Source organism: Labeo rohita, chromosome 23 (assembly GCF_022985175.1).
Source record: "Labeo rohita strain BAU-BD-2019 chromosome 23, IGBB_LRoh.1.0, whole genome shotgun sequence".
Lineage (NCBI taxonomy): Eukaryota > Metazoa > Chordata > Actinopteri > Cypriniformes > Cyprinidae > Labeo > Labeo rohita.
The window spans coordinates 24,337,891-24,351,120 of NC_066891.1; the positions used below are offsets into that span (position 1 = coordinate 24,337,891).

General features: G+C 34.1%; 1 protein-coding gene across 2 annotated transcripts in view; it reads left to right on the plus strand.

Moving 5' to 3' along the window:
• arhgap46b (Rho GTPase activating protein 46b) overlaps positions 1-12,962 on the plus strand; it is a 92,089-nt gene extending 79,127 nt beyond the window's left edge. For both annotated transcript variants that reach the window (XM_051095800.1, XM_051095802.1), the window contains 5 exons: positions 3,870-3,943; positions 7,887-8,086; positions 8,964-9,055; positions 11,205-11,374; positions 11,457-12,962. In XM_051095800.1, coding sequence (XP_050951757.1) covers positions 3,870-3,943; positions 7,887-8,086; positions 8,964-9,055; positions 11,205-11,374; positions 11,457-11,651 — 731 coding nt within the window. In that variant the 3' untranslated portion in view covers positions 11,652-12,962. The remainder of the gene's footprint in view (positions 1-3,869; positions 3,944-7,886; positions 8,087-8,963; positions 9,056-11,204; positions 11,375-11,456) is intronic.
• The last annotated feature ends 268 nt before the right edge of the window (positions 12,963-13,230 follow it).

The following is a 13,230-nucleotide window of genomic DNA, read 5'->3' on the forward strand; positions in this document are numbered from 1 at the left end:
AAACCCTACACTAGAGGTCGACCGATGTATTGGTTTTGCCAATTAATCGGCACCGATAGTTGATTGGCGGAACTATCGGTTATCGGCAAAAATCCATTCCGATAGTTTTTTAACATATTTTAATATTTTGATTAGATAACCACAGATGTTCTAGAATAGAAGCAGTTAAATTGTGAAAGTACATAATATCCATATGTATGCAATTTCAATACTGTGGCCTTTGTGTAGATATTTAAAGACGGCCATCTTTAGCTTGATTGTTGATGTAATGGTAACACTTTACAATTTACAAGTCCATTTGTAACATTAAAATTGATAAAAGCTGTAGAATAGAAGTATTGTTCCTTGTTAGAGTGTGTTAATTTCAGCATGTACTGATATATTTTAAAAATTTTAGTTGCTTTTGTTAACAATGAACAATGAACTAACTGTAATGATCAGTATATAATTAATATTTTTATTAATTTACAAAGTATGGTTCAGTAGGCTACTTTTTTTTTTTTTTTTAAATAGCAGAGCACTATTTATTTTCAATTCAGTATCCATTTTAAAAAACTATCAGTCGATTGATCGGTATCAGCCAGTGTGGTCCAACCTAGTTATCGGTATCGGTAAAATAAAATATTGGTCGACCTCTACCCTACACTGAATGTTGTTTTTATCAGATTTGTTGACACACATTCAGATGGTTTATCAGGGTTTACGCAAGTCCCTGTGAAGTTTTAAAAAGACTTAAATTTAGTTGTATCGAATTTAAGGCCATAAACATTGAACAAGAAAGTCTTAATTTTAAGAGGTCTTACATTTGGGGATGGAAAGACAAGAATTGTGATATGGCTTAATGTCACAGTTAGGGCCAGATTTACTAAACGGGGGGAAATTCTGTGTGATTTACTGACAATGTGCACTTTAAAGAACACAGACGCAGACATAATGATTTCCATAATGACCAGCACAGTCTACCAAGAGCAGCGCAAATTACCGCCTGCTTTTCTAGGCGTTAAATAATGGCGCAAATACTAGTCATTTTACGAGCACAAACATTAGTAAATTACATTGCGTGATTTATTTTAATACTCTCTCCCCATAAATTTTGCGCCTGAAAGGGAAACTACTACAAATGCATATTCAGTTATGTCAGGTGCAAAAATTAACTGTGTCCACGACTTTTCAGTGCTAATTCTTCACTGTGCATCTTTAGTAAATCCTGACAGTACTATTTTACCCAAAAGACAGTTTGCACTGGCGTTGTATTGCTGTTATCAGGGAAACTGCTATATCTGTGCCGTTCCACCTGGCAGAGAATGAATTTGCATTTTCAATAAGCCCATCTGCTGTTTTTGTTCAGAGCAGATTTGTAAATGTGCACTGTTGGATCGACAAGATGATACAGTTGAGGTCAAAAGTTTGCATCCCCCTTTTAGAATCATTAAAAATGTGTACCAATTTAATTATTCTACCAAAATAAGAGGGATCATACAAAATATATGTTAGTGTTTTTTTAGTACTGACCTGATTAAGATATTTGACATATATGATGTTTACATATAGTCCAAAAGAATAAATAGCAGTTGATAAAAAAAAAAAAAAAAAAAAAAAAAAAAAAGTGACCCCGTTCAAAAGTTTACATACTCTTGATTCTTAATACTGTGTTGTTACCTGAATGATCCACAGCTGTGTTTTTTTGTTTAGTGATAGTTGTTCATGAGTCCCTTGTTTGTCCTGAACAGTTAAACTGTCTGCTGTTCTTCAGAAAAATCCTTCAGCTCCCACAAATTCTTTGGTTTTTCAGCATTTTTGTGTATTTGAACCCTTTCCAACAATGACTGTATGATTTTGAGATCCATCTTTTCACACTGAGGACAACTGAGGGACTCCTATGCAACTATTACAGAAGATTCAAACACTCACTGATGCTCCAGAAGGAAACACAATGCATTAAGAGCCGGGGGTGAAAACTTTTGAACAGAAAGAAGATGTGTGCATTTTCTTATTTTGCCTAAATATAATATTTTTTCATTTGGTACTGCCCTTCAGAGGCTACAGAAGATACTTACATGTTTCCCAGACGACAAAATAAGATAAATTTACCCTGATCTTCACATTCAAAAAGTTTTCACCCCCCGGGATAGCATTTTGTTTGTAAGCTTTTTCAATAGCTGTGGTCATCTTATCAGTATTTCATTTTCCGAGTTGTGTTGCGGTAAAAATAGCAACAGTTAGCGGCAGTAACTCACAGAGTGCAACCATTTCACATCATTGAAATGATGGCGCCCACCACAGTCCAAAATTTGTATGTAATGATGTGGATTTTTTAAATAACGTAAATCTTTCATGGGTTTTCTGCTACATATTTCAGTAAGAGCCATCATTTATGTTACATTAAGCCATACAAGTCTTAATACCCAGGGTTACTAAAGGCTGAAATTTGAGCTTAAAAATCAGATACCCTGTTTATTCAGCATTTCAGCATGCAGATAATATAGATACGCCTGCTTCGTTCAACTGCGTAATCCGTCAAATTAATTATGAAAACCTAGCTTTAGTTGAACAATCATGTGTGAGGTTTTGATCTTTGCGTTCACTTGGAGTTCACTTGTTGTTTCAAGTTATTTCAGCTGCTAAATTACAGAAGGAATGCTATTTTTGTTTTCATAGTAAGCTTGTTTGACTGAGAATTTTGTCTGTTAGATTTTTATCGTCAACATTTTTTCCCATATAAAACTGCTACTCCCTCTTCCCCTCCGTATGTTTGTCTGAACGTGTGAGTAATAGCTGCAAAGAGCCCTGAAGCTTCTCTGTGTCTGTTCTTACTGTCTCTCAGGCTTCAGTTCAGCCCAGTCAAACCTCAGTCACCTGTTCGCTGTAAATCTCTTTCAGGCCCGCACAACCACGTAAGGTTGTTCAGCCAAATAATGACTCACATTCCCAAGAAGAAACAAGGGAGGGAACCGCTGTGTGAGTGAGTTTAATGAAACAGATAGTGCCTTGCGCTGCTGTGTAATTCATAGAGGTCAGTGCGTTTTAGCCAGAGTCGCTAGCAGCTGTATCGTTTTCACTTTAATATCAGCGCGAGCGATATTTCAAGCGGGGCGTGGATGACAGCTTCCATTAGTACTTAACGGTACAGTTTTTCCTGTAACAGTTAAACTTCACGCCTCATGAACCTTGTAGCTGTGAGGAACTGTTCACGTCTCACTCGAAATGCTCACTTCCAGCCTTCTCTCAGCAGTAATGCTTTGCAAGAATGAGGGTTTCAGTTTTCAGCTGCTGGAAAACACTTATATGCATACGAGTCAGTAAAAGAAGAAGCTCTATCAGGTTCTGGATCGACTAGTAGCAACTTGCACAGCACTTATGCCTCATTGCTCTTTATGTGTTTGATCTTGTGTTTTTTTTGTGTGTTTTTTCAGACCATGCTTTCAAAACAATGCAGTCGTATTTTAGGAAAACTTTCGATTGGAAAACTGCAAAATCTTATTACACCCGTCATCCGTCTCTTTCATAACATGGGCTATGAACTCTTGAAACCGTAGAAAATAAGTCGAAGTGGACTGGCTTTGTTTCTAAAGACTTCTTTATTTATAAATCCCTTAGGAAAGAATGTTATGCTTAGGACTTTGATGCAAGTCACAAGGCTCATTCATAAGCCAAACTTTGTTTTTCCTTAAGGCCTTTGAATTGCAAATTTGACCAGAAAAAAACTTTTGTTTTTAAATAATGCTTTTTTATTCCAGTGCCATGAGAAACAAGAGGTATTACAGACCAGAAAAAAAACTTGCACTGGGTCATTCAGTGGTCAATTATGTCATTTCCTTTCGGAGTACTGTCATTTGTGAGTAACACTGAATTTTAATCGTCTTTGACAGGTCTTCCCATCAGCACTTACGCAAAGTACTGCTACCGCAAGCTGCAGAAAGTGGCCATTACTGGGGGCAAGAAGGTATGATTTTTTTATTTTTTTATTTTTTATTAAACATATGGATTTAATTTATTATTATGGAATTAAAAATAGTACTACTACTAATCATAATAATAGTAATAAAAATAATACTAAAATACTACTAATAATAATAATATTAATTATTATTATTATTATTATTGATATTATCAGTAGATGTTGTATTTATTTAATTGTACTGCAGATTTTAATTACATTTACTGGCAACTAGCTTTTAAAAGTACCTTAAAGTAAATCTGCAAAGACACAAATAATTACTAAGTCTGTTAAAAGTAATCTTTAGCCAATCTCCAAATTAATATCCATTTTTACAGATGCCTAAATTCACTTGCAGCATTTAAAATTATTTGTTTTTTGTTTTTTTTTATGTTTATTTTATTTATTTAGGCAATATATTTTTAAGGGATAGATTATCAAATTCTGTCATCATTTATATACCCCTATGTCATTCCAAGCCTGTATGAGTATATATATTTATTTTATTTTATTTTATTTTATTTTATTTTATTCAGTTTAATTCAGTTTTATTCTTTTTATTTATTTTTTATTTTAATATATTTTTTTATTTTATTATTTTATTTTTTACATTTATTTTATTCTATTTTAATGTTATTTTATTAAACATATGGATTTAATTTCTTATGGATTTAAAAATACTACTACTACTAATAGTAATAATAATAATACTTGCAGTACTACTACTACAATAAAAAAATACTACTACTGCTACTATTATTATTATTATTATTATTATTATTATTATTATTATTTACAATTATAATTTAAAAAATGTATTTTTTTTATTCTGTTTTATATTATTTTTAAATATATTTCTGTTCTTTATTTTATTTTATTTATACCCTTATGCCATTCCAAACCTGTATGAGTAACTTTCTTCTTTTTTTTTTATTTCATTATTCTATTTTTTATTTATTTATTTTTATTATATTTGTGTTTTATTTTTTAATAAAATAATAACAAAATTGAAAATAGAATCATTTTATTTTTAATTTTATTTTTACTTTATTTATACCCTTATGTCATTCCAAATCTGTATGAGTAACTTTCTTCTGTTTTATTTTTATTCTATTTTAATTTTATTTTATTTCATTAAAAATGTGGATTTAATTTATTATTATGGATTTAAAAATAATAATAATAATGATAGTAAAAATTGTAATACTTAAAATGCTACTATTAATACTACTACTACTACTACTATTATTAGTATTATTGTTGTTGTTGCTGTTGTTATATATTTATAATAATATAATAGTATTTTATTTCATTTTTTCTTTTACTGTGGATTTAAAAATACTACTGCTAATAATAATAATAGTAATAATAATGCTTATACTACTACTACTGCTACAAATTATTATTACTATAATATTATTATTATTTTTATACTTAAAACATATACATAATACATGATACATAAATAAATTCATAATACATAAAATGTGTTTTGAAGAATTGTTTGGTTACACGCATTCTTTAAATATCTTCTTTGTGTTCAGCAGAAGAAGAAAACTCACACAGAAAACTTTGGAACATCTTGAGTACATAATGACAGAATGTTCATTTTTGCATGAACTATCTCTTGAATACCAGACTTTTACCGCTTATCAGCCATAACATGAAAATAATAATCAGCTTGTCACATTGTCCAAAATTTGCATTTAATTTTAATAGGCAGGCTACGGTTCTCACTTCCTGGTTGCAGCATCGACTTTCATTGTGCTCAGTGACTCCTAACCTGGTTTAACCAGACACGTAGAAGCTGGACGATTCCATCATGTGATGTCAAATGTAATTAAAAACAGTTTATCCTGGGAGTATTGTTTATTTATAGTTGCCAGCACCGCTGTTAGATCGTACCCAGGAGTCTGCGAACGGTCAAAAGAAGCAGTATACGGTGCAGCCGTCTAAAACTGGTCACATCTGTGAGCAATCACAGCACCCGGCCTTTAGGAGCACATCATGAGAATTACTAATCCACTAACCCAAACTAAGAAGAAAAGGTTACAACAACCCCCCAGGCCCCTCTATAAGCCCCGTCCATGAGTTACATCCATGCAAACACGCTTCACTGGTCACGGCACTGGCACTAGCAGAAGCCGTTTCCCCTCCCAATTTGTCCTTTCACCAGTCCCACCCTGTAATCAGCCATCCCACCTCTGTCTCCAACGTTTTTACTGGGTGGGCTATTTTTACCTCCGCACCACACAGCTACGTATTATTCCGTTCAGTGCTGTTCTTCCATATTGTGTTACAGCTGAGATGGTGACCGTCTGTTGCACATAGTTATGAGGGAAACGCACAGTCTGATCAGCAGATGTTTCATGTGTCAGTTGATGGTTGACATTCAAAGCTCAGTTCAGTCTGTGGTCATAATGATCATAGACTGTCCAGATCCAAAAATACCACAAAACTTCCACAAAAACACTTGAAAAGTAGTTTGGATGTACTAATATTAACATTCTGGTCAATGTCAATAAGCTGATAACTATATTTATTTTATGGCTGATAACTAATAAATACCCAGTATTAAAATATTATACAACTTTGTTTGAATAAATAAGACTTTAAAACATTTGTTTAAAGTGCTACAAGTGAATTTAGGCATCGTAACATTTATAATGCATTAGAAATATTCATTCTGAGATATACAAACGATTACATTTAACAGGGGTAATAAATTATTAATGGCGATTCAGTTCAAGTAAAAAAGAAATTTCAACTCATTTTTTTAAAGAAATGAATGCTTTTATTAAACAAGGATGCGTTCGTTTAATCAAAAGTGACTATAAAGACTTGCAAAATATATATACAGTTGAGGTCAAAAGTTTACATACACTTTGCAGAATCTGCAAAATGTTCATTGTTCATGTTATTTTACCAAAATAAGAAGCATGTTATTTTTTATTTAGTACTGACCTGCATGAGATATTTCACATAAAATATGTTTACACATAGTCCACAGGAGAAAATAATAGTTGAATTTATAAAAATGACCCTGTTCAAAAGTTTACATACACTTGATTATTAATACTGTGTTGTACCTAAATGATACATAGCTAAATGGTCCTAAAGGTCTTTTAGATCCCACAAATTCTTTGGTTTTTCAGCATTTTTGTGTGTTTGAACCCTTTACAAAGACTGTATGATTCTGAGATCCATCTTTTCACACTGAGGACAACTGAGACTCATATGCAACTATTACAGAAGGTTCAAACACTCACTGATGCTCCAGAAGGAAAAACTATGCATTAAAAGCCAGGGGGTGAAAACATTTGAATAGAATGAAGATTTTTTTATTTTGTTTAAATATCATATTTTTTTCATTTAGCACTGCCTTTCAGAAGCTACAAAATATACTTGCATGTCTCCAAAAAGACAAAATAAGTTCAATTTATCCTGATCTTCACATTCCAAAAGTTTTCACCCCCCAGCTCTTGATGCATAGTGTTTCCTTCTGAAGCATCAGTGAGTGTTTTAATTATTTTCTGTTATTTTCTGTATATAATAGTAATGTTTCTTGAGCAGCAAATCAGCATATTAGAATGATTTCTGAAGGATCATGTGACACTGAAGACTGAAGTAATGATGCTGAAAATTCAGCTTTGATCACAGGAATAAATTACATTTTAAAATATATTAAATTAGAAAATAGTTACTTTAAATTTATAACAATATTTCACAATATTACTGTTTGTACTGTATTTTAATCAAATAAATGCAGCCTTCAGATGCTTCTTTCAAAAACATTTAAAAAAATCTTACCAACTTCCAACCTGGTAGTGAACTGATATATTGTTACATTGTTCACATACTCTATATAATTTGATATTACTGTTTTATTAGTTCTTTTAGTCAAATTGCAATGATAAATTATGTACTGTGTCCTTTGTTTCATCTGTAGGGTCTGAGGAAGCCCACTCTGGAGGAGATTGATCATGGACGGAACGCCATTGTGACTCCGTCTCTGTTCGGCAGCGCTCTGGAGGAGATCATGGAGAGGCAGAGCGAGCTCTTTCCTGAGAGGAAACTGCCCTGGGTACAGGTGCAGCTCTCTCAGTATGTGCTGGCCCTGGGTGGAGCCCAGACGGAGGGCATCTTCAGGTGGGACACAGACAAAGAAACATGAAAGAGGGCTTATCATGGTGTTAACTGTTATCAAACTCATATATATCAAACTCGGCTCATTACTAAACTACATGGCCATCTAGAAGTATCCACCTTTTTCTTCAACACAGAAGTACACCTATGGTCGAGACTTCCGCTTCATTAGCTGCTATAGGGAAATAATGAGAAGAATAATACCGTGCAGTAAATGGTAAAACTGTTTATGCTACAAACCAGTGAGTTCATAATTAAGATAATACATTAAAATAATATGGTAAGACACACCAATCTGCAACATCAAGCAGCAAAAACGAGCTGTTTTGTACAGGTAAAAATAGCTAGGCGCGATGAAACCGGAATCCAGACCCATACAGTTTACAATTGGCCACACCTGCTCTTACGGGAACAAAGCGGTTTTATTTACTTTCTCATCCCTTCTTCATCCATGAAATTACATGTATCAGGGACATGTTTTCTTAAAATCCTGTGCATCCCGGCTGTTTCATGTCATCTTAAGCCTGTCATATTGGCTCCACCTTGTGGTCAAGTGATCCAGCACGCTATTCTTAGCCTGGTCCCACATGGTGCACTTGATGTGGCTTTTGTTTGTGCATGTCCATATGGTCCTCAAGATTTTAGGGTTGTCCCATTTGGCATTTTATGATTGAGTAGGCCCCTTTATTGCTACAGTGTAGCCAAAGTGTGGAGCACAAAGGCTGAGGACAGCATTTAGGACGGGGTTCTCAGTACTATTGAAGTGCTCACTGCTATTTAAACACTTATGGCCATTAAGTGAGGTAAATAGATTGGGAAACAGATGAATATGTGTATCATAAGAAGTCTTGTCTGAAGCTGTTGTCTTTATGTCTTGTAGAGTACCAGGGGATATTGATGAGGTGAACGCTCTCAAGCTACAGGTGGACCAGTGGAAACTTCCAGACAACCTCTCTGATCCCAATGTCCCTGGTGAGAACATCAAACATTCATATTTATATCTCAAACAGCATTTACACTGAGAAAGTGAGTGTCTGTGAGACCTTTAGACCAGAGGTTTGTCCAACGCTATATCCTCCAATATATATACAATACCAGTCAAAAGTTTTTAAAAGAAATCTCTTCTGCTCACCAAGCTTGCATTTATTTCATCCAAAGTAACAGTAAAATGTTTAAATATTTTTATTACCATTTAAATGAACTGTTTTCTATTTTATTATATTTTAAAATGTAATTTATTCCTGTCATTTCAAAGCTGAATTTTTAGCATCATTACTCCAGTGACATGATTCTTCAGAAATCATTCTGATATTCTGATTTGCTGCTCAAAAAGCATTTATTGTTAGTATTATGTATAAAACAGCTGAATTTTTTCAGGTTTCTTTGATGAGTAGAAAGTTCAGAAGAACAGCATTTATCTGAAATAGAAATATTTTATTATATTATAAATGTCTTCATCATCATTTTTGATCAATTTAAAGCATCCTTGCTAAATAAAAGTATTAATTTCTATAATTAATTAATATAATTAACAAACATATTTTTTTAAAATATGTTCAAATATATTCAAATAGAAAGCAATTATTTTAAATAGTAAAATATTTCACAGTATTACTTCTTTTGCTGTATTTTAAAGAAGAGACTTCTTTAAAAAAAAACATTAAAAGTCTTACTCTTCAAAAACTTTTGATTGGTAGTGTATATGTAGGCAACATTATATTCTGTATTTCTGGTGTAGTTATGACAAAACTGCTTGTTTTTAATGCTTTTTATTTGCAGAAATGGTGGCTGTTGATATATTAAATTAATTATGTGATTCAAGAAGTGTTTTAGTAATTATTGATGTGGATAAATTAGTTTACATCTTAATTTTGTTTTTTTGTTTAGCATTTTAATAATTTAGATTAGAGTTAGGTTATTTTAGCATTAATATTATGTTAATAATATTATGTATTAACATATTAATATAATATTAATTAATATTAATCATTTGTTAATTCAGTTATGCTGGTTGAGAGCCAGAAACAGATTTAACATCATATTTAATGTGTAACATTAAATAGTTTTAGATTAGCTAAGAGATAATTGTTCAGTCTACAAAATACTGAAAATATGTCTCTCCACAAATTTTCAGCAGACAAAAAATATTGCTTAGTCCTTGCCTGTTAGCTTTTTAGCATCTATTATACTTCTAAAATGAATTATATTTACGGTCTTTCTCTTCATAGAAAACAAACCAAAAATATTGGATGAATTTTTTTAATACTCTCTAGAATGACAACAATCTACTAACACTAATAACACTTGTAAGTGATTATTAATAACAAGTAGCAATTTAGGGTTTTGCTTTAAAATTTAAATACAGTTGACAAGTTTGTTGAGTTGTTCCACTCTGACAATGTTTCTGTAAGAATTTGGGAAGAAAATCATCGCACCATTTCATAGTGTCTTTAAAAGGTTAGTTTACCCAAAAATGAAAAGTTTGTCATTAATTTCTCACGCTAATGTTGTTCCACACCTATAAGACCTTCGTTCATCTTCGTAGCACAAATGAAGATATTTTTGATGAAATCCGAGAGCTTTCTGACCCTGCACAGACAGCAACACAACACATTCAAGACCCAGAAAAATAGTAAGAACATCGTTAAAATAGTCCATGTGACATCAGTGGTTCAACCAAAGCTCATATCCAAGTCTGACACAGAATAGAATAAATTGCTGGATGAGGTCGTTATTTTTATTTTCTTTGCGCACAAAAAGTATTCTCATAGCTTAATAAAATTATGGTTGAACCACTCATGTCACATGGACTATTTTAAGGATGTGCTTACTACCTTTCTAGGCCTTGAACGTGTCAGTTGCGTTGCTGTCTATTAGGGTCAGAAAGCTCTTAGACTTCATCAAAAATATCTTAATTTGTGTTCTAAAGATGAACGAAGGTCTTACGGGTTTGGAACGACATGAGGGTGAATAATTAATGGCAGAATTTTTATTTTTGGGTGAACTAGTCCTTTAAGGCAGTACAACCATACTCTGTCTACTTAAAGATACACTGTAAATATTGCTGAATGAATGCAGCACATGGATGTAACGCCTCTCTTTCTTTCTTTTTCTGTGTCAGCGTCTCTGTTGAAGTTGTGGTACAGGGAGCTGGAGGAGCCGGTGATTCCTCAGAGCTTTTATAAGCAGTGCATCAGTCACTATGAAGACCCTGACGCAGCTATCAGTGTGGTTCAGTCGCTCCCAGAGCTCAACAGACTCGTGCTCTGCTACTTCATCAACTTCTTACAGGTAATGCCATGTGAACACAACCCTGCGGTGTTATACACAATGACAACACGTATATCAATGCGATGTCTTTCTCTCACGCCAGGTCTTTGCGCAACCAGTGAATGTGAGTAGGACTAAGATGGACGTAAATAACTTGGCAATGGTCATGGCTCCAAACTGCCTGCGCTGTCAGTCAGACGATCCTCGAATCATCTTTGAAAACACACGGAAGGAGATGTCCTTCCTCCGCATACTCATCGTCCACTTGGACACCAGCTTTGTCAAGGGCTTAATCTAAGAGTCACGTTTTAGCTCTGAGTCATTTGCGTGAATCATCCAGGAGATGATGGGAATCAGGACGTTCTTCTGCTCAGAGAATCATCTTTAAACATCATAATATTTGACTAATCCAGCTGTGGCTCAATGTGAATCATCCTGAACTTGACTCTTATGACTCTTCTCAAAGCCAGACAAGCTAGACTAAAACTGATTCCACAAGAAAACAAATGCATGACGTTTCATGGATTTCGGGTTTGTTATTTCTTCTGTCTTTTATATTGATTCGCAGGGAAATACATCCATCGGACAATCGTAATCGTAATAACACAAATGGAATATGACCCGCAGCATATTTCCTTAATTTAATATGGTATGAGTGTTCTGACATTGTTATTTAATAGCAACCGTTCGTAAGCTCAAGTATGAGTGCGGTGGAGAATAACTGGCTTCAGTTTTGTATGCAAGGCTGAGCGTAAGCAAGAAAAGGTGAATTAATATTGCAAAGCTTTGGAGCACAAAGAGCTCTGAAATATTTAGCTTGATGGTCAAAGCTTGAGGTCTGGTGCCTTACATGGAGAACGATCGCTGATGTATGAGATGCATAAGTGCCCATGTATATAAACACACCCTCCATGTTTCTGCATTGTCATAGACTTCAAATGAACCGGTACCATGAGCAATTTCGCAGTCCCTCACGGTAGTTTTCCCAGTCGTCCCATTTGGAAATTGAAAAATACACTTCCAGATGTGGTTTGGCTACATCAGAGATGATTACGAAGAACTAAACTGCTTATTGGTCCACTGAAAGTTGTCCAAATTCATAGTATTCAAAAAACAGCAGGCGAAAAGTAGCCGGATTACCTACTACTTCTGAAGTGTGCATCCGATGGACACTTTACTATCCCATGAGGCCACGCAAGATGATTTATGAATGGCAGCAAAATGACACAACTAGCACAGGTAGATCATGTGACTGTAGCAACATGGCGGATGTATTACATCGTAGGCTGCATCCGAAAGCCTAAGCAGCTGACTTGCTGCCTCGCTGCCTTATCAGGCAATGACTTTCCAGGCAGCGTTTTTCCACAAAAGCACCTCGTGAAAATGACTTCGGACATGGTTTCTGAGGCAGCGTAACGGTTTAATGATCTACAATGAAATAGAACAAGCTTTGATGATAACTAAACAAATATTTAATTACTATAATACTGATTTCTCACTAGAAATGGCATCAAAGTTAGTCAGAAATACACATTTACACACAAACTAACCACCAAATGCATCTTTTAGATGCCATCTTTATTCTTTTAGCCCAACTGTCATGTAATGGTACGCATAGAATTGTGGGATATCAAAGGCAGCGAAGGATACATCTATGCTGCCTTCGAAATTCAGTCAGAAGAAGGTACCTCCGGAGACAGGAAGTGAAGCAGAATTTGGATTCGGGCGTGTCTGTAAACGCGCCATTTTAGAACTTTCGGAGCAGCCCAAATTTCATTCACACTGCCGATATTAATACGTCGTTTTTTAACGGTCGTGAAGTAAATTCAAATTCAAATGCAGTACCTACTCAGTGTGCGATTTCGGTCGCACTATAG